The 22,834-nt window shown below is 38.3% G+C and overlaps 1 protein-coding gene across 5 annotated transcripts in view; it reads left to right on the forward strand.

Annotated features, from left to right (window-relative positions):
• LOC135195812 (trypsin-3-like) overlaps positions 1–21,672 on the forward strand; it is a 23,282-nt gene extending 1,610 nt beyond the window's left edge. The window contains exons 3-13 of one of the 5 annotated variants that reach the window (XM_064222290.1): positions 1,871–1,921; positions 4,524–4,556; positions 6,072–6,104; positions 9,631–9,663; positions 10,763–10,795; positions 12,492–12,530; positions 15,518–15,657; positions 17,850–17,941; positions 18,408–18,523; positions 19,333–19,505; positions 20,665–21,672. In XM_064222290.1, coding sequence (XP_064078360.1) covers positions 1,871–1,921; positions 4,524–4,556; positions 6,072–6,104; positions 9,631–9,663; positions 10,763–10,795; positions 12,492–12,530; positions 15,518–15,657; positions 17,850–17,941; positions 18,408–18,523; positions 19,333–19,505; positions 20,665–20,817 — 896 coding nt within the window. In that variant the 3' untranslated portion in view covers positions 20,818–21,672. Of the gene's footprint in view, positions 1–1,870; positions 1,922–4,523; positions 4,557–4,608; positions 4,642–6,071; positions 6,105–9,630; positions 9,664–10,762; positions 10,796–12,491; positions 12,531–15,517; positions 15,658–17,849; positions 17,942–18,407; positions 18,524–19,332; positions 19,506–20,664 lie in introns of all 5 variants that reach the window. The other 4 variants (XM_064222289.1, XM_064222293.1, XM_064222294.1 and 1 more) reach the window with 4 other exon arrangements.
• The last annotated feature ends 1,162 nt before the right edge of the window (positions 21,673–22,834 follow it).

Genomic DNA, 22,834 nt, shown 5'->3' on the forward strand with positions numbered 1-22,834 from the left:
CTATTTCACATTTGAAGATCCCTATGTGCATCATCAAAAAGTGGGTTCTTGGCAATGGGCCTCGTTTAATCTTTTTTCTTTCAGTACAAATTACAGTGAAAAGAACCGAAAAACTAGTTATTGAATTGTCTGTTCGCTTGTGACAAAGGGTTCCACTCCTGAACTAAAGAATATTGTTCTCTCCAAGTCTTAGCTTTGCGTGAATGAATATAGTTGCAGTTGGTTTTTACAGGAAGAAACTAACTTACCTGAGGCTACCATCATCCCTTGAGCAGCTTTCTAAGAAGCGTTCATAGTTCCAAGAAATTCTGAATCTAGACCAATGACCATAATTAAAAAATCTTATCTCAAAAACGTCTGACGTTAACTTGAGTTTCTCTGGTAGGAGTGCATCGTTAGAGGGTTCCTCTTTGATTTATGTAAACTACTTTGTCCTAGGTAGTCAGGTGTCACTAAGAGGGCTTTCATTCCCAAGGTGTTGGTTATGTAACGATCCCGTAACGGCACAAGGCTGGTGGTTAAATCTACCTAGTTCCCTTTCTCTTACAACCTACATAATTAAACTAAGATTTGAGAATGAGACTCCTACGACTGTGAGCTTCTAGAAAGCAATGTGCTGGTTTCTGTTAAGCCGAAATTGTGACGGTAAGAATACCCTATAACCTGAAATCACAATTGACCTGACCTGACCTAACCTAACCTAACGTAACCTAGGCTACCACCATTTCTTAGATAGGCTGTCGTTTCTCCATCTTCCATACTAAGAAAAAAGAACGAGAAGAAATAGAACTCTACCTCATCCTAACTAACCTCATTTAAGACATTATTATTTCAGTCGATCCAGTGAAAACACACTTCAGAACTTCAGAAGTCACACCGGTGACTATGAAGATGGATTTTTTTATGGCGTCAGTAATCTCATTAATTTGCTTGTCATGGATGCAAATACTTGTGCTTCTCTCAGTGAGTGATAAAATGATATGGACTGTTATTTTCATAAATTGGAGAAAGAGAGAGAGAGAGAGATGAAATTGTATAAGTCTGTCAGCCGACAAATCCATGGTTTCACAGTCATTTTCAATAATACTGCTTACACACTTTATTCTAAACTAAGGCTCATTGTACTTATACAATGAAGCCAAAAATATAATTTGTGGTTCAAGCTGCAAGGAATTGTTGCATAGTATACAGACTTTTGTATTAATTGTACATATTTACCGTATTATTCATTATGTGACTTGAGTTGAACTGAGTTGAGTTGAATATACAATTTAGGCCAAACCCCAAGCACTGGTACCTACGAGGTCATTCAGCGCTGAAATGGAAATTGACAGTAAAAGGTTTGAAAGGTGTAACAGGAGGAAAACCTCAAAGCAGTTGCACTATGAATCAAGTGTTAGGAGAGGGTGGAAAGTAAAATGAAGAAAGAGAATATGAAAGGAGGTACAGTTAAAGGAAAGAAAGTGGTTGAAGCTAGGGGCAGAAGGCCTGCTGCAAAGAACCTTCAGTAATGCCTACAGTGCACCACATCAGATCCACTGACGGCACTAACCTTCCTACGGGGTCTCATTATGTGACTTGATGCATTATTGTCTGAGATATTGAAAATTATGGAAATAGTGCCGATGCCTAATCTCCTGTAGTAGGGGGGGTAGTGCCGTCAGTGCACCTCATGCGGCAAACCGTAAGCATTACTTAATGTTCTTTGCAGCGTCCCTTCGGCCCCTAGCTGCATCCCGTTGCGTTCCTTTTGTTGTGCTTCCGTTCATATTCACCTTCTACTCTCAATTTTCCAGTCAGCACTGAATGACCTCATAGGTCCCAGCGCTCGCCCTATATTCCGATGCCTAATCAAGCGTTCATTTTCCAGGGGTCTGCCACTGGGAGAACATTTGCAAAGCTGGAAATCGGTCGACCAACGGTGAGTAATTCCAGAGCTTAGAAGGATTTAACCCACAGGGGGAAAAGATGGCGAGAAAGGGGTTGTACTATGCATGTATGAGTTCACAAACATCTCCTATGTATTTCCTATCCTTTATCTTCTCATTTCTCTTCCTCTTACACTTATTCTTCTCTCCCTTGCCCTTTTCCCTTCTCTTTTATTCAACTCCTACTCCTCACTTGCTTCCTACTCATCCTCCTTTCCTCTTTCCCTCCTTCATACTTATCTTTCTTCTTCTCTTTTATGCTCCCTTTTCCTTCTCTCCTTCCTGCTTTTCCAATTTTATTTACTCTTGATCTCTTTGTCACCCTTTTTTCCCTCCTACGTTTATGTTTTTATTGCTTCTTTCATTTCTCCTCATCCTACTAACTCTTTCTTCCTCTTTCTCTCTTCTCTCCTCCTCTTTTTTTTCTCCTCGCCCTTTTTTTTTTATCTTCCAAAATGTGAATGTCTAACAAAAACATACTGTTTTATTTCTCCTCCTGATTTCTTCCTTTTTTTCCGCACTGTGAATGTCTCACGGGAAGAAACTCGCAATAATCTGTTTTCGTTCCAACATTATTTGTTTCGTCCTTAATCTTCTTGTTTCATCTCGAAGGAATTTGCGTTTTACGAGTTTTCATTTACAAACTAAACAATCAAGCGAATGACCTACACCAAATCAATATTATTCGGTAATGGTAGTACATTAATCCTTTTTCACCACTAGATTTAGCTAATATATCACTTCATTTAAATAATCAGTAGAGTGAGCATTGTTAATCATTAAAGATTAATCCAGTAATCAACCGAACTTCACGGAGCCGATAACAGACGCGTGAACAACCTCGAAGTCCTATGAGACCAACAAAGAAGAATCATGATTCTCGACCGTTTTTCTCTCTTGTAATTTGATGGCGCAGTTGTAAATCTGTCCCATGTGGAGATTACAAGGCATTTGAATCATGGAAAGCTTGTTTTTTGTCTTAAAGTCGAAACGAGGCAGCGTAATTCCAAAATAGGAGCCGTTATAGGATCTTAACTCTGAGTAAGAAGAGTTATTAACGTCTGAGGGCTCATTTCTTCCGTGTCAGACACGCAAAGTTGTGACCCACTGCTATGGGGTACGTTTAGACCTCTCTCTCTCTCTCTTCTCTCTCTCTCTCTCTCTCTGTCTCTCTCTCTCTCTCTCTCTCTCTCTCTCTCGTTACTGCTGTTCTATTTTTGTGGTTATTTCCAAACAGAAGTTCATTAGCTTTTTGTTCATCTCTGTAATGCCCCATATCTGTTACCTTCTTTTACCAGTTCAACTTCAACCCTGTAGCTAATTCTCAAACAAGGCGTGTGATCCGACCTCCAGCTTACTAGGGACGCGTGCAAGATTGTCCCCTGAAGCATAATTTGTAAACATTATATTCCTAACTTATCGTGAAGTGGTTCTTCGTAATTAATACTCATACTTAGTACCACTTAGTATACAAATAAGGATCAAATAAAAAGAACACAACCGCTCAAACACGTTCATATATTGTCAATTAAAAGTGGAAACAAAATAATTGAACAGAATCATAACCCCTAAATGCTGTACACCAAATATGTTAAAACATGCTAAATCCTACGATCAAATAGCCTTGTTTCACCAATGAAAATCAAAATAAATACGTTATTTTTTATTAGAAAATCATTTTTCTGTACTATTTAACAGACACATTATATATTCTTTACATTATTCTAATAAATAAATCGTAAATACCCTATCTTAAAATTCCTGTATCTTTAACTCAACGCGAAACACTTTTTCATAGCTTTTTATGCTTTTCCATTGACCATTCCTACCCCCCAACAAGAACGACAACAGCAAGAATAACAACAACTACAAAGTAGATTGTAGGCTTACTCCCCGAATGAATGAAAAGGAAACAGGAAATATGGAGGAGCTTTATCTTTTCAATAACTTTTTCTTCGTCGAACTATTACGTCTGAAATATCCTCACATGAAAAACAGGGGGAAGTAAATTGTGATCTTCAGATCAGACCAATTTACTATAAAAACTGCCTTCGAATCTTCAAGTTTGTTAAGACGAAATTATAGCTGTCACGCTAACAGTCGATTTCCCCTTTTTTTCTAGTTTTTTTTTTTTTTTTTTTTTTTTTTTTTTTTTTTTTTTTTGTCTCAGCGCACACGTACTCACACCACTCTCACACACACACACGAACACGCGTGTATATATATATATATATATATATATATATATATATATATATATATATATATATATATATATATGTATGTATATATACTTTTTTTACCAGCCACAGGAATCCTGACAAGAGAATATTCGGTACGTTACAATTACGCCAATGATTCAGGTTACGCATGCTACCTAACTTCTGTTTCATTCTGTATAAAAAGAATCATGCAGCACCTTACTTAGCGTCATAAGAGACTTACTATTTTGATTCCACCGCCAATATTCTCATCAACAACATAACTATTGATTATTGAATTTAAAAAAAAAAAAAACTTTAGTAAAAAGGGTTAAGTTTGGGAGGCAATGGCTGAAACCAGTTAAGTGACTCTTTTTCTCTTATTTCTTTTCAGATACGACGCCGGAAAGTCCGCCATCAACACCAGGTAAGTCATCTCATTATGGGAGTCTCTATCTTTTTCTCTTATTTCTTTTCAGATACGACGCCGGAAAGTCCGCCATCAACACCAGGTAAGTCATCCTATTATGGGAGTCTCTCTCTCTCTCTCTCTCTCTCTCTCTCTCTCTCTCTCTCTCTCTGTCCCTTTCCACCTTCTTAACTCAGTCGTGCTCCAATTTTAACCTTTAAAGAAGAGATGATTTGAAACTGACCCCTTAGTCATCAGCTATTTTTGCAACGATTTACATTTTCTTTTTTTCAAATAGTCCATAATTTTTTTGTGATAATAGGAAACCATGCATCTGCATCAAATTGTTTGGGGGATTACCAAAACTTTTCCTTTTAAGCTTTTCAGAATTCTTAAATCCATCCTTTTTGCCATCCCTCAGTTGTTGCGACAAACTTGCTGGGTTTCTTATTCGCCACACAAGGTGACCCCAACCCCACATTGTCGACCCGTTGGTTCTGGAGCTCTCTTTTAATGACTTTTGGTCAACATTATTCGCAGACCTTTCAAAGATGGCGTCACATGGACACTTTTAGCATCTTTTTTTTCCACACAAATATCAAAGGTCACACTTGCTAGCTAGAATGACGTTACAGACACCATAGTACCTGACTTTGAATTTTCCAGCAATAATAATTGAAATAGTACTAAATATTTAACTTTATGCTTTGCCACTATTCAGGCTGCTTCAGGTTTCTTGATTTTTCTTTTTTTTATTCTTAGTATGTTGCTGAGGTGCCTAATTTTAAGATACACAGATATTTTTACAAAAAATAGATATCACCTCAACTGGTACATCAATTCCCGACTGCCTAAGCTCACTAGACTAGGTTTTTATACATTATATTTTCCCTCTCTGAGGGACTTTCCATCTATTTCACTGAATATCCCTCTCGACTTTATGGACTGAGAGAACAATCCGTCAGAGGGTTTATACAATTCGACTCTGCTTACTATTTCCACCGAAGACTGTCCCCTAGTTGCCTGATATTTATCTTATTACCTAAGTACGGGTATTTTGTAGAGATTTTTTAACACTGTATAACCACCAAAGTAATGTATTTTCGTCAATTGGCGTTTCTGGGAGCAAAACTGCCTGCTGAAGAAGAAACTGATCAACTCTGGTAGAGCTTATTTTTAGCAAGTGACGTTTACCAGTTTGTGATAGGTTTCTTTATTTGGCAGTGCATCTTTTGGTTCACTGTTTACAGTTACACAAAAACTGATTAACTTTGGTGTCAACATAACATTGTTAAATGTAAGTTTTGACTTCTTGAAATTGTAACGAGGATCTGCCGACAATTATTTTGTTATTATTCATTTTTGGTTGTTTTCAGGCGTTTGGACATAAGATATGTAGGAGCAGCTTTAAATCCTGAACAATAATCTTATTCAAAAGATTTAGTAAAAAGTATGACTATTGGTAGGCAATATTTCAAAGCAAAGCGGTTAAGTGAAGCTGTAACTCTCTTACTCTCTCTTGTTTCTTTTTAGATCAGACGACGGAGAATCCACCGTCAACGCCAGGTAAGTGAGCTGTCCACCTTCCTTAACTCTATTTCTAAGTCCAAGTACGCAGGCACTTTCGACCATTGTACAAATGAAATGGATATATCTGTCAATCTGTATATTCCTTCTACTTCTAAAGTGAAAGTATACAAGTATACAGGCACTTTCGACCATTGTACCATTGAAATGGATATATCTGCCAATCTGTATATTCCTTCTACTTCTAAAGTGAAAGTATACAAGTATACAGGCACTTTCGACCATTGTACCATTGAAATGGATATATCTGCCAATCTGTATATTCCTTCTACTTCTAAAGTGAAAGTATACAAGTATACAGGCCCTTTCGACCATTGTACCATTGAAATGGATATATCTGCCAATCTGTATATTCCAATTGCTACCATTGGAAATAACTGACTGAAACCTAGAGCCTGTTAAGATCACCAGATTTAAGTCTGTCAAGCGCTTAATATTTCATACGATTTATCAGATGCAGATCCTAAACAGAATTTAAATGAAATGCTGATGGCTATTTTAGTAAGATATGTCCCTATAAAGGTCATCAGGTTCATGACAAATGACCAGCCATGGTTTGATGACACACGTAGGCAAGCTTGCCACGACAATCTTACTACAAAAAAATAGCAGTTTGGTCCGTCTGTCTGTTGTCTGTAAAAACTTTTCATCGGTGCGGAATCCCACGTAAGTGCTTAACAGCTGACAGACCAATGAATTAGCATTAGAGGTTAAAGAGGGGTGAAAGAGAGAGGGTCTTTCCCTGCTCAGTGACTGCCTAACTAAGAAGACCAAGAAGCCATTTTCAAATCGTTGCTGAATATGGTAAGATAAGATACGGGTGAAAACTGACATCCGGGAGAACTACCGCTCGGTTGGTAGTTTACGGTAAACATTGAATTGTGAATTCTTACGTTCTGGCAAGTAGGGCAGGTACACAACATAGGAAATAACAAAAAAAGGAAATAAAAAGTTCGGGCGTTGGCTCAGCACCAAAACACCGGTGTTAGATAACTGTTACTTTAGAGTACATTCACATCGCCTGGGGTCGTGGGACCCGGCCTCACCGCCGGGTACTGGGCCCCACTAAGTAGTCAAAACAAATTCAACATACACTAGTTTTATTGAGTCTCGCCGTCTTGCGAAAAGAATTTACCATATGGCTGGATTAATTACAATTATTCCATTCATCAGAAACTTGAATGAATTACTCAGCCTCATCTGTGATGGACCAGATTGGCATCTTCTATCTTTGGGGCAGGCTCCTCTGCAGTTCAACCACTACTAACAGATGATGGTGGAATGGTTAGTGGCCCTAAGCGAAATGTTGTAGTGCCTCATCGAGCTTTTGCGATCAGCTGAGGATGTTCCTCTCCCTGATACTTGTCATCCTGAAGTTTGTATTTTACCCTAGGGATGTCTCCCGTAGTGGGGGGGTAGTGCCGTCAGTAGACCTCATGCGATGCACTGTACGCATTACTTACAGTTCTTTGCAGCGTGCCTTCGGCCCCTAGCTGCAACCACTTTTGTTACTTTACTGTACCTCCTTTCATGTTCTCTTTCCTCCATCTTACTTTCCACCCTCTCCTAACACTTGATTCCTAGTGCAACTGCTTTGAGGTTTTCCTCCTGTCACACCTTTCAAACCTTTTACTGTTCATTTCCATTTCAGCGCTGAATGACCTCATAGGTCCCAGTGCTTGGCCTTTGGCCTAAATTCTATATTCAACTCAACTCTAAGGATGTCAAGAAAATTTTTGATCATCTTGATAGCTGGGTTGGTGAATATCCTAAGAGTTTCTTCCATTTGTTTTTAAAAAGGTTTCTTGTGTTGTTTCCCAAAATCAGTAGATTCTATAACTTTTTATGGCGATGTAGTATTTTTTGAAGATGAGCGCAAGTTTAGTCAAAATTATGCCTGTTCCAAAGAGTAGCGTACCTCCAGACCTATTTCTGTTCTCCTTGTGCTCTCCTAAGTTGCAGAAAAACTTATTCTTAAGCAACTATACAAGTATGTGAAATCTAAACCACTGTTAGGTGATAGTTAATGTACGTATAGAAAGTAGTTAGGTACCTGGAATACTCTTAGATTTCACATGCCATTTGCAAGGGAACCTTAATAAGGGTTTTGAGTGTAGCGTGATCAAAATAGATTTTTAGTATTGTTTTCGTTTTAGTAAATCACAAAATACTCATTTATAAACTTTAGAATATTGGAGTGGGTGGATATGTTTTAGGATTCCTTCAAGATATTCTTACACGTAGACAGCAGCGAGTTACTGTTGATGGGATCTTTAGTGAAATGTTGTGCTGGAGTTCCACAGGGTAGTGCTCTTGTCACACTTATTTTTAATGTGACATGTATGATTGTTGGCTTGAAAAACAAGATTGTTCAGTATACCGATGATGCAACGCTCGTGGGTGCACTGAAGTGCCCACTTATGGCATAGAGTGGATTAGTGAATCGAGTAGCCGGTGGGGTGTGAGACTGAACTTCAGTAAAACGAAAACACAATTGATTAGTAGATCTCATACAGATTATCCACCCGATCCTCCATGATCGTGTCAGACAAATTCCGCACGAAACTTAGGTATGCTACGTAAGGCATCGTGTATTTATAACAGTGATAAAATCAATGCAACCTGTTTTAGGCCATTTTGTCTTCCCTTGCCCTTACTAGAATAATGTTCTCCAGTGTGGGTGCCTGCTTCTGCCAGAGATTTACAGGTCTGTACCGAGGGGGCTGTCGGGTGAGTGGTCGACACAAAATTTCTGGAAGTCCATATTTTCTGTGACTATCCTTTTCAATGAACTATGCTTACAAAGTAGTAAATAACATTTTTTTTTTTTGGCAAGTTTTTTTTTTTTTTTTTGCTATTAAATATTATCATCATTCTTTAGTAGTAGGAAATACAAGAGTGATAATAGGAATATGATATATATACCTACGTATATATACATTGACAGTTATAGAAGAAAAGATCCAGTTTAGGGGAAACAAACCCCTCCCCATGAAAAAAAAAAAAGACTGATTTATCTCTTTTAGATAGAGTGGTTGGTGGTGATAGGTTTCTGTTCCCTAACATTAACATTTATGACTTGGTCCATGGATGGATGGTCTCTTGTTTGTCAATTTTTCATAGCTTGTATTTTAACAGAGATCTTTTCTATTTACCGTTGATGCCTGATTCACTTCTCCCTGCCGTGAGCAGCCAGATTTGTTAGATAGCAGCACCAATATGCAGTAAATGAGCCTCGCTGTCGAACTTTTAATTCCAGAGGACCTTTATTCCTCACACCATTGGACTATGGAACAGCCTCCCTAAGGCTGTTGTGCCATGAGAATCTCAAAAGTTGAAGTGAAGATGTAAGACACTGCTGCCTTGAAACAATTCTCCTTGGATTTCAATTATTTTCGTACATTTTTGTCTATTTATTTTTTTCTTCCTTTCCAGTAATGGAAAAATCAATGTTTGAAAGCAGCTAGGTGAAGTTTTTGTAAATCTGTCTCTTATTTATTTTCAGATCCGACGCCAGAAATTCCACCACCACCGCCAGGTAAGTCATTACACTGTGGCAGCTACAGGTAGGCAGTAGCGAGTTGCTGTTGATTGGATGTTTAGCGAACCTGTTAGGCCTGTAGCACACGAGCCACTCTGTGGCACCACAGAGTGGCGTCGGTGTGTGGCGGGGATGTGGCTTCCCACAGCTGTCCATTGTTGCGACTGTTGCGAGCTGTCGCTGATCCCTCCACAGCTTATAAACAATGGAAACCTAATGAAAGCCACATCGCCACACACCGACGCCACTCTGTGACGCCACAGAGTAGCTCTTGTACTCCTGGCCTTATACTGGAGTTCCACAGGGTGATGCTCTTAGTACGCTGTTATTTTTAGTGTACAAGTGATATGGTTGTTTGCCTGGAAAACAAGATTGTTCAGTATGCTGATGATGCACCATTCGTGGGTGTAGTAGTCTCCACTTATGAGAAATGAGGCTGCCCTTAGTCTCAGTCATGACACTGAGCGGATAAGTGAATGGTGGAGTCGGTGGGGTACGAGGCTGACCTCTAGTAAAACGAAAACACTATTGATTAGTAGATCTCGTCCAGATATTTCACCCCATTCCCCCTTCCGGTGGATGGGACTCTTCTGAAGCTTAAGGATGTTTGGGGTCACTTGTGATTAACATCGGTACTTTTGAGAAAATGTATTGAAAGGGTCAGTAAATGCCGCATGGAAGTTCAGTATGGTGCGAGAGTCCTCGTATATTATTTGCCAGAGATATATCTATATTTATCTTATTTCGAATGAACGCCATATTCTTTTGAAGCTTGAATTTCAATTCAGTGTCCGCGAGGGCTTGTTCTATATGAAGAGGGTTCATCTTCTGAAAAAAACAAAATATTTCCCTACTTAACTTCTGTTTCATTCTGTATAAAACGAAACTTATGTAGCCTTTTACTTAGCGTCATAAATGACTTAGGCTACAATTTTGATACCACCTTCAATATTCTCATCAACAACATAACTGTTGATTATTGAACTAAAAAAAATAAAAAAAAATAAAAACTTCTGTAAAATGTATGAAGTTTCGGAGGCATTGGTTGAAATCGGTTAAGTGAAGTTCTGTGACTTTTTCTCTTATTTCTTTTCAGATACGACGCCGGAAAGTCCACCATCAACGCCAGGTAAGTCATCTCATTATGGGGGTCACTTTTATTTAATTGGTCCCTTTGATGACGCTTGTCATCCGGGATCTGTTCTTACAGATTTTCCAGTTCGCTCTTGAAAATCTTAATAGCTGGTGTGGAGAAGATCCTGAGGATCTCTTCCTTATGTTTTCTAAAAAGGCTTCTAGTGTGTTATCTCCCATGCTAGTAAATTCTATAGATATCTATGTTGACGTAGTATCTTTGCAGATGAGCGCAAGCTTAGAAATACAGTGCCTATTCCAAAGAATGGCATTACTGCAGACTGCAGTAACAACAGCCCATTTTCTATTCTCCCTGGATTCTCCAAAGTTCCAGGAAAACTTATTTTTAAGCTACTATACAAGCAGATAGAATCTAAAGGATTGTTAAGTGATAGTCAATATACAAATAGAAAGTAGTTAGGTACCTGCAGTGCTCTTTAAGATTTGACTGCCATTTGCAAGGGACCCTTGACAAGGGTTTTGAGTGCAGAGTAGTCCAAATAGATTTTTAATGCTAATACCAAGACCTGTTGTGTCTGGGGTTTCCTCAGAGTAGTGTTCTCACTACACTGTTAATTTGAGTGTATACGAGGGATATAGTTGTTGGCCTTGAAAACAAGATTGTTCAGTAAGCCGATGATGCAACACTCGTGGCTGTATCAGTTTTCGCCTATGAGAAATGAAGCGGCCCTTAGTCTCAGTCGGGACATGGAGCGGATTCGTGAGTGGTGTCGTCGGTGGGGTATGAGGTTGAAATCCAGGAAAACCTAATCACTGTTGATTAGTAGATCTCGTATACATTTTCCACCCGATCCTCCCCTTCAAGAGGATGTGACTACTCAGTGAGTCCAAAGCTTTAAAAATACTGTGTGTAATTTTTTACTTATATCTAACTGTAGAGAAACGCCTGAGGAAAGTGTCAGCAAATGCTACACGGAGATGAGGTTTTGTACGAAGAGCCTAATATATTTATAACAGCGATAAAATCAGTGCAACCTGTTTTAGGTCATTTTGTCTTTCATTTACTGGAATACTGCTCTCCGGTGCGGATGTCTGGTTTTGCCAGAGATTTATCTCTTTTAGATAGGGTAGTTAGTTAGTTGGTGGTAGTAGGGCCCTGTTTCCTAACATTAGCAGTCATGAGTTGGACCATCGACGGATGATCTCTTGTCTGTCAGTTTTTCATAAGTTGTATTTTAACAGATCTTCCACATTCACAGTTGAACCCTGATCCTCTTCTCCTGCAGAGAGCAATTTGTTGATCAGTGGAGCCAATATGTGTTCAATGTGCCTCGCTGTCGAAATTCTCAGTTCCAGAGGTCCTTTTTCCCCCCACGCCGTTAGATTACGAAAGTATCCCTAGGGATGTTGTGCCACTACAGCCTCAAAAAGCTCTTGCGAAGATGTAACATATTAAAGCTGGTTCACTTAAGGTGGATTCTCGTTTGAGGCCGACGCTTACGAGACGTTTGTTTGGCGGCCGCTGATTGGCTGTTGCCAGGAGGAAGGCCACTCCCAGCCAATCAACGGCTGTCAAACAAACGTCTCGCAGGCATAGGGCTCACCCAAGAATCTACCTTCAATGAACCAGCTATACTATCCTAATACACTACTCCTGGTGTTTGTATAATTGACTTGCGTTTTTATATATTTATTTACTCATCTTTTTTTTTTCTTCTTCTTTTTTTTAGATCCGACGCCGGAAAATCCACCACCAACGCCAACGCCAGGTAAGGCATCTCATTTTAGGAGTGACTTTTCATTTAAACAGCCTCTTTGATCACACCACCCAAACTATGCCTTTCGCGTTCCCAGCTGCTCTGCCTTCTGCCTTTTCGTTTCCATCCCCACCCTCTCGTCCCTTTCTACCTAGCTCTCCAACTTCTTTAACTTCGTCGTGCTCCAGTTTCAACCTTTTAAAGAAGAGATCCTTTAACTGTCAGTTGCTTCCGCCATGATGCAATTCTATCTGGCAGTTTCTCTCACTTCACCCTGTTTATCGAACTGTTAACTAGATTTAAGTCTTCTTTTCTTCGAATAGTCTTTTTTTTTTTTTTTTTTTTTTTTTTTTGGTAATACCCAACCACGCATCGTTTTAGCCTTTTACGTTACTATTCAGAATACAGCTGATGCATCTGTTTATAGCGAATCAGTGGCCCATTAAAAAATTGATAGTTCACTCCCAAATTTCTCTATCATTCTATATAAAGCGAAATTCACCGAACCTTTTGCCTAGCGTAATAAAAGGCTTATCATTTTGATACCACTCTAAATATTCTCAATAACAACATAATTATTGATTTCAACTCAAAAGTTAATCGTACATCCATGGAAACCCACATTCAGTCATACACAAAATATTCATTTTATCTGTAGAGTTTCCAGTCACCAATAACATTACCATGGAATTCGATATATATATATATATATATATATATATATATATATGTATGTATGTATATATATATATATATATATATATATATATATATATATATATATATATATATATATATATATATACAGTTTGGGTAAAAATGATTGACGCGTCCTATAGATCCTACTGCATGCACGCAGTACCTCGGAATACTTATTCACTACGATGCTGTGATGTGCTTGATTGATGTTTTTAAGGGTTCTAATACTTGGTGCGACCCCCACGCTTCTTTTTAACTGCTTGAAGTCGTCCAGGAATACTCTTGGCTAAGTTTTCAAGGATGGTTTCGGGAAAGTTCTCCCAAATGTCTCTGACCTCTCTCTCTAGTTTCTCGAGACTGGAGGTGTCGCGGTCCCTTAATTGTGCTTTGATGATGCCCCACAAGTTCTCAATGGGATTCAGATCGGGGCTATTGCCAGGCCAGTCACCAAGAAAAGGGATTTTACAGAATTTAAGGAGATCTGTGACTATTTTTGCCCTATGACAAGGGGCACCGTCCTGCATGAACACCTTTGCATTACATTTGACCATTGACGGTACCAAATATTCCATTAACAGCTCAGAGTAGTTGTACTGGTTCAGCTCAGAGTAGTTGTACTGGTTCATAGTAACATTCTTGGGCAGTGTTACCAACGCCCCTTTGCCATGGTATGAAAAGCAACCCCAGAACATCAAAGAATCAGGGTGCTTCGTGGTCGTATTCACGTACTTCTCCCGGTAAGGGTCACTACTACGGGATCGGTAAACCTTCCTTGAAGGGCTTGAGGACACTCTGAATGTGACTTCGTCACTATAAAGGATCCTTTTAAAGTGCTGGAGGGTTAAATTCTTCAACATACGCCTAGCATATGAAAGGCGATTCTTAATGTGACGCCTCGTTAGGAGCGGTTTTTTCTTGGCAGCAAGACAACGGTAGCCCAAGCCGTCCTTTATGTACTTTCTTAGGGTTCTGGCACAGATATGACTGAAGATTTTCCTGTTTTGCTCCTTCAGCTATTTAGAGGAAGCCCTTGGATTCTTCTCAATAGCAATTCGAAGAAATCTGAGGTCTCTGTTGGTTAGTTTCCTCTTTCTCCCTGTTGATGTTCCAACCTGGGGTTGGGCCCTCTCGCCCAAATCCTTGAACTTTTTAATCCAGTGCTGGGCAGTTCTGACTGTCACACCGACACTAGCAGCATTTTCGGAGGTTGACACTTTTTGCTTGTATAAAGCAACTACCTGAGCAACCTGTGTTTCAGTAATGTGCTTATTACCCGGCATAATCCAGCACTACACTGCAAAAACCACAGGTAACTATGCGTGGAAACAGGTTTCACAAAGCAATGTTACTAGGCAACAGAGGCCTCCCACCCACGCAACATCAAGGGTAGGGGGGACGGGTATTTGTGAGAGGGAAAATGAAGGGTACGTGATTGCCAGACGTATGTTTACGACATTTAATTCGGCCAATACTGGAGTCGAGAACGTTGCTGCCCTTTTTGGCAAAAATAATTGACGGCGTCAATCATTTTTACCCAAACTGTATATATATTAAATATATATATATACATATACAAATATATATATATATGTGTGTGTGTGTGTGTGTGTGTGTGTAACTGAATCACGAAAGTTAGGAACGTGATAAATCCATAAATAAAGATATATGCCACGAAGGAAAAATAAACGAAGGAGGATCTGCGAGATCTTTCGATGTTAAACGTCCTTTACTGAGCAGAGACTGACATAAATGGGGCAAAAGACAATACAAGAAGATTCGTATAACTGACAGATAGGGATTATAAAGAGATTAGTCCCTAGAATCCGACACACCTGGAAGATAAGAAACCTTCCCAAACAAGCATAAACAATGGGTGCAATTAAAGGTTTAAGACAATCATCTCAGATACAAGGACAAGACAATTAAAGGATTATCTTAAACCTTTAATTGCACCCATTGTTTATGCTTGTTTGGGAAGGTTTCTCATCTTCCAGGTGTGTCGGATTCTAGGTACTAATCTCTTTATAATCCCTATCTGTCAGTTATACGAATCTTCTTGTATTGTCTTTTGCCCCATTTATGTCAGTCTCTGCTCAGTAAAGGACGTTTAACGTCGAAAGATCTCGCAGATCCTCCTTCGTTTATTTTTCCTTCGTGGCATATATCTTTATATATATATATATATATATATATATTTATATACATATATATATATATATATATATATATATATATATATATATCCGCTAATGTTCACGACTTCCTGAATTTCCACACGACCATAAAAGTATCCATTTCAGATTTTCCATACGTGACCAGCATCCAGGTGACCAATCACTACCGGACCAAATTACACCTGTGTGGCGGAACACTCATTTCGCCCACCTGGGTTCTCACGGCAGCCCACTGTCTGGATCCAGAGAGGCCTCAGGACCTTGTAGTATGTTAATTTCTATTATTATTATTATTACTAGCAAACATATGCATACAGAAATTATGCATGAAAAATTCGTAAAGTAACTAAGTCTACGGGCGAAATTAGCCTCGTTTCACGGGCAGAACCAGCTCCGTTTCAGGGAATCCCTTCTCATCCCCAACCTCCTTCGGAGAGGGAGGGGGGGCTGTTAGGATGAAACCCTATTATAAGCCATTTTAGGAGTCCCCACTATAACCCTGCCAAGTTTCATGCCCATCGGACCAGCCGTTTCACCATGATTGAATGACAGACGGATGGACAAACATTATGCCCATTCAGTGTATTCTTAGAGCTCTGAATATCTGCAGTCCGGAATTTATCAATGAGGAACTAGAATTTATATATCAAGTTGGTATTGAAAATAATTTTAAATTGGAAGATATTGATTACAGTCTAAAGTTAGCACGAAAAACATTTTATTCATATGAGGAGAAAAACAGAAAACTGGATTTTATATGTTTCCCATACCATCCCACATTAGAATCTATAGTCTAGCCCCTAAAGTTACTTGGTTTTAGTACAACTTTTTCATATCCTAGCACCATTGGAAAAACTTTAATTCATAATAGTCCGGAGAACAATGAAGGAGTCATATAATAAGATCCCATGCAAGTGCGGTAGTTTTATATAGGACAATCTGGGAAGACACTCGAAAAACGCATTTTAAATCATAAATATAATATACGAACAAATAATACGAGCAATGCTTTATGTGTTCATAGTAGTTTATGTAATGCACCGATTGACTGGCTCGGGTCAAAGATTTTGTTTAAGAGCACAGGTTTTATTGAAAGAAATTTGATAGAGACAGCTTGCATTGTTCACAGCAAAGGAAAAAATTTTAATTTATCGCCTGGTTTGTATAAATTAGATCCTTTTATCTTACGTACATGTCATGAAACGTCAGTACAAATTGGATAATGTTTATCCATTAACTATCATATAGTATAGGCTTGTTAATATGTACTGTATGTTATGCTGTTTCAAATGGATGTATTACCTCGTTAGATATTTTGGTATTTTTTTTCATTTGCTCAACTGCTATTCTTGTTTTTATTGTTATTTTACTGCTGAATAGTTTGTAGCTCAACTGCTAGTTTTTGGTAACTGTATGTTTAAAAACATTTTAGGCCTTTCTTGGCCGCATGCACTGTAAACTTTATCTCTTTCCTTAATAAACGCTCCAAGAAGAGGTCCATTGGAGGACGAAACTGTTGGGCATTTTCTGAGATATACCTTTTTTCATTTTCCTATGTGGAATACAACTGAATTGCTATATCTTCGTGCCTAAGAAGATTACCAGTACTATTATGCCCATTATAGTAAGATTATTATTATTATTATGAGTTTATTTGCTCTGGTTTCATTCTCGGAAGAGGGTGGCTGGTGATATAGGCATTTTTTGTTAGGCCTACTGCGTCTCTGATGACTTAAGTAGTAGATTTTGTACCAAGTATTTGGTTGACTCTGGTGGGATTCAACCAGGGTGGGTAAGGGCTTGAGGCTAGCAACTGCACTCCGAAGTCATTAGTCAAAATTGGAAGTGCAACACCTTCTGGGACCAGTGCTCTAAAAGAGAAGTACTTGTAGGTAATAATAATAATAATAATAATAATAATAATAATAATAATGATAATAATAACAGCTGTTACCTTAGGTGTCATGTATCGCAATCTACGAACTTACCATCGATTATATTTCCATTATGAACCACACCAATATAACTGTCATTCTTATAATCATTTGTCTCCCTTAGTCTTTTCTCAAATGAAAGAATGATTTTAACATTCCTTTATGGCTCTCACTCTTGTGTTTGAAAAACGCTGGTTCGTATCACCATCCCTCCTTACGTGGCTGATCAGTTGTCACAAGACTCCTTTTAGTGTATGTGTTCCTTAATGTTTTTTAAAAGGAACAGTTCTCTATAATATGCTGTGTCCGTAACTCATAGGAACATTCGGTATGTTGCCGCCTTTTATGTTGTTGGCTTGGAACTGGAGAGAACAGCGGGAATAAAGATGGTTCCCATGAACTTGAGTAGTTTCATCTCATCCATCCTCCATACCCTTCACGAGTCAGGGTACAAATCTCATATACTCTTGTTACCTTCACTTGTGACCAGTCACTGACAACTTTTCATTTTCCACCTTCCGCAGGTGATCGCTGGGGAAAAGTACATCGGTCACCAGCAGGTAACTGGAAAAATGTTTCTGGTCAAGGAGTTTTTCCTGCATCCCCAATATGCGTAGTAAGTGACCTCCGTTTCTTTTGTTTTTCTAATTATTCCTCCGCTGCTTCAAGTTACCCATTGTTTTTTCATGATCAGCCAATTATTTGCAAGTTCCTCTCCATGGACTTCATTTCTATTCAACTACTACTTGAAACTTGTTAGTTTTATTCACTCAACCAGTTACTCGTATTACTTTCCTCCTCCTCCTCCTCCGCCTCCTTCTTCTCCTCCTCCTCCTCCTCCTCCTCCTCCTCCTCCTCCTCCTCCCCTCCTCCTCCTCTTCATCTTCTTCTTCTTCCTCACATTGTTACTCGGAAATTCCTGACAGAAGATATATATTAACCTTCATACAGCATATTGCATTGTTTCATTAGTCAATGAGCTACGTATTGAGACTGTGTTTTATCATACAATCGTTGTATTGCCTTATTAGTCGATGTGTCACATGTTATAACTAATTTTTCCTGTATTTTCACCTGGCCAGCCACACGAAGCCTTACGACCACGACGTAGGCCTAGTCCGTTTGGCAGAGGCGGTTTCCGAGAACGAATTCGTGAGCATTGCTCCCCTGCCCGACGCACCTTTTAACAACTTTACAGGTAAAATACATTACAGTGAAGTATATCAAAATTTATTGTAAAGCAGTAGTTTTAGTAGTAGTAATAGTAATATTAGTAAATGATGGAAGCACGCGAGTGGAGGAGCCAAAGAGAAACGAAGAATAAACGATAAGTAGAAAAATGCAATGAATATAATTGAACAGAACTTAATAATGAACTGAAAATAACAATAAATATAAACAAAACTGAAATTAGATAATTAGCAACAAGTAGCAAGATCTCAATAGGTAAAAAAAAAGGCAAAGAAAATAATAATCATGCTACCCATATACTATACCCATACAAAAGATCCAGTTTTCTTTTATATTTTTGTGCTCGTCATCCTGAAAAGCTTAGCTTTTTATTCATATTTCTATGCATATATATGTATGGATGCTAATTTATCAGTATTTCTTTATTAACAGCTTTCGTTTATTTTATATTTTGCTTTACAGATAGCATTTCATTTTCGTGATGATCTTTCAAGCTTACTCAGTATGAGTATTTTAATAATAATAATAATAATTTTCACACTATTATTGGTTAACATTCAGAAAAAACACCTTTTCCAGCCATAATAAATTTATTATCTTGTCAAGAATATTGATAAAAAATGTGTCGAACATGTATGCTATAAATAGCCGTCTTGCATATCACTCTAACCAATTTCTGTCTTTATATTTTCTTATGACAATTATGTCTGGACGTTGTCATTTCCTATTTTTTATTTTTTTTATTCAATTCTATTTTTTATTTATTTATTTTTTTATCTTTTTTATCTGCCTTCATGTTTGAACTTCTACATCAAGGTTTGTGCCACGAGCCAGGATGGGGTCCTCTTCGAGATAATACGCCTGGGGCTAATTACTTGAAATATACATCAGTACCGATATTACCAAAGGAGAAATGCAACGCAGCTTATTCCACGGTACTTGGAGAAAGCAACATCTGCGCTGGCCAAGATGGCGTCGGCGCATGCGTGGTAAGTTTCTTCAGCGCCCCGAGATTTTTCAGAAGCTTGTTGGTAGAGGGTTCCATGCCCACAGGAAAATATTTACTTTTCTTTATATCTATCTGAGACATTTATCTGTTATATTACAGTAAACAAGTTTTTTTTAATGACGAATCAGGAATAGAGAAGAAATGCGTTTAAATATTTGATCAGTTTCTTGTTTGTATACAGATAACATAAATTTGGCATCCCCAGAAATATATTCTGTCTCTGAAATTTGTATGGATTGCTTTAGATTGAGTTGACCTTATGCCAGCACGGGTTCTTGCCCTTAGGTGGCCCAGAAAGATATGGAAGAGAGTATAGAGTAGGAGACCTGTAGCATACTTATGGGTGCTCCAACCAAGACAAAAAATTGTTTTAAATCCTTATTGAAAATGTAAACAATCAAACTAAATTATTTCATTGAATCTGAGTCATTTCAACTGAATTAAAGTCTATTTTCTCAATCGACACAGGGCCAAACCCATGATTTAGACAATTTGTCTGAATTTTATACATTGACTACGAGAGTTTATCTTCGTTGTTTAAAGATTCTACTAAATTTTGTGAACTTCGTAGTTCTCTCTCTCTCTCTCTCTCTCTCTCTCTCTCTCTCTCTCTCTCTCTCTCTCTCTCTCTGTAAACGTAATCATAAGCTCAATCCTTGAAAGCCCATTTCCTTATAGTATGGTTTCATTTAAAGTACTTCATAATCCCTATTATCCCTCGTAATTCAGAGCCTTTCTTCCAAGTGAATTATATGTCCCTTGTAGCGAATCTATGTCCATAAAATAAGTTTGTAACCTTTTAATCAAAACTTATTCCCATTTATCTAAGAGCAGCTCCCTTAATAATTCCATCTGAGCCTTTGCATGTGTATTACTTGTCATTGCTCGTGTAATAATACAATTACTGAAGCCTTTTAGTTCGAGTATACACACTAGGAATCATTTATCTATGGCCCTCTATATAGGACCTCCCCTTCAGTTGCTTTTATCTTCTAAAACTTACGTCCGAACTTCTGAGACGGAATGCTATATCTCACCCTCTACCATCCTTGTATGACAATCGGTACCGCGAGTGGCATCCAACATTGGAATGAAACTTCAGTTGACTTGTTCCACACGTTCCATTCTTCCATTCACAGGGTGACAACGGTGGGCCTCTCGTTTGCAACTCTAAGCCTGTTGCAGTGATGTCTTGGAGAGAAGGCTGCGCTCAGCCCGGGAAACCTGCTGTGTACATGGACATCTACTCATATTTGCCTTGGATTAGGGAGATAACAAAGATAGGATATTGAGGTTCAGGAACAGTGCATGCGATATATGTGTTTGATTTTGTGCTTGCCGACCTGAGAATGACAACGGTAAAGTTTTAGGGAGGTGTGTTGGCCTCCCCTTACTATAGTAGGTTCACATCAACCGTGCATCTGATGTCTAGGCAAGTCCCTTACGACACTCCCTATTGGCTGTTGATAAGCCAATCACAGGGCTGAGAACTCTCAGTCTCTCGAGAGCTCACATAGGCAGGATGTATGTTCCATCTCTCCTGAGGGATATGTCTTTCCAAAGTATCCCTCGGGCGAGGTGGAACATAGCCTACACTTGCCTATGTGAACTCTCGAGTGAGACTGAGAGTTTCCAGCCCTGTGATTGGCTTATCAACAGCCAAGCAGGAGCACTTAAGGGACGGGCCAAGACATCAGATGCACGGTTGATGTGAATCTACTATAGTCTAAGTTTTGGGAAGAAGTCTACAAAATATGGAAAGTATCAGAGTAAAGGAATTTGACAAAAGATATAAAAGAAACAAAAAAGCCATGTTCTACAGTGGATGCTCTGAAACTAAAAACCAAGGAAATGGTATCAGTAACGATTAATGACGATATATTGATGAAAATCTGTGTTAACAGAACAAAATAATAGTTTACAAAAACAAAGAAGAATGTGGAAAAGGGAACCCACAGATAAGATTTATTGAACGTTTACTAAGATTGATTCTAATACATGTTTTCATATAATTAGTAATATATTCAGTAGATGTATACTAAATCAATATCAACGTGTTAAAATAAAACATTTCTTCCCCACTTTCCCCTCACAAAGTGACGGAAATCTTGGCCCTTCCCATGAGAGAGAGAGAGAGAGAGAGAGCGAGAGAGTAGATGGGAGAGAGAGAAGATGAGAGAGAGAGACGAGAGAGAGAGAGAGAGAGAGAGAGAGAGAGAGAGTTTGTAACTTATTAAGCTTTACATTAGTTATAGGTAAACTATTTAAAATTTTAGTTTTCTTCAAAGATATATTCGTTTTCTTGTAATTTTATGGTAAACTATACTGCTATGTTGTCCATTTTCGTGGTATTTTTTTCTAAACTTAAGTTATTTATAAACTTTTCTGTTTGTTATAGACATTGCCCAGCACTGTATACTATCTATATACACTGCTTTACGATGAACTATGCCCAGATATGAATGTAACTGAAAAAAAATAAATAAAAGAGAGAGAAAAAACGTTCGTTAAGGTATTATTCTTGGAGAAATTACTAATCCCTCATATTATATTAAGGAAGTTTACAATTATCAGGTGCAATTGATTGAACCAAATCTAATAAAGGATAACAATATAAGTAAGTTTATCAATACCATTCATCAAATAATACAGGGTGTAACACGAGTTTATGCAAGTATTTTGATGAATGAAAGAAAAAGTAATTTTGGGCAGAAAATGTTCTGTAAACATACGTATCTTAAGGCTTCGTTTGTCGGTGAGGGAAATTTTTAAAATAACCGTTGTAATTGGTGCTGCTTTCATGCGATGGAGGTTGGTAGCAAGAGCTCGGTATGGGGGTAGCAGGCGTTTAGAAGTCCGCCGCTATTTGTGCAGTAAAGTTGTAGGACCGATGTCTAGCAGAGATTTTAACTGGTGATGGGCTGTAGCCTACATTTAACTAAATTGTTACTTTATCTATTTCAAGTTATATGAAACAGTTTTCTTGACCAAATTGCAAATGTTATTTATGAGTTATACATAAAAAGTTTTATGGACAAAAAATTATCCAGTTCCATCTTCAGTGTTGACTGCATAGGCCACCACTAAAGTTCAGGTTACAGGTATACCTACTCATGCCTGTCTACACAGACAGACCTCTGCAGGTATACCTGCACCAAAAACGATCTAGTTTTTTCACTGTGTTCTATGTAACAAACAATTACAGTTTTTTATTTCACTCGATTCTCTGTAGAAGCCATGGCGTCAAAAGACAATGCAATGGCAATGTTTGACTTGCTACCTGCAACAAATAGTAATGAAAACCTACAA

Source organism: Macrobrachium nipponense, chromosome 16, assembly GCF_015104395.2.
Source record: "Macrobrachium nipponense isolate FS-2020 chromosome 16, ASM1510439v2, whole genome shotgun sequence".
Taxonomy (NCBI): Eukaryota; Metazoa; Arthropoda; class Malacostraca; order Decapoda; family Palaemonidae; genus Macrobrachium; species Macrobrachium nipponense.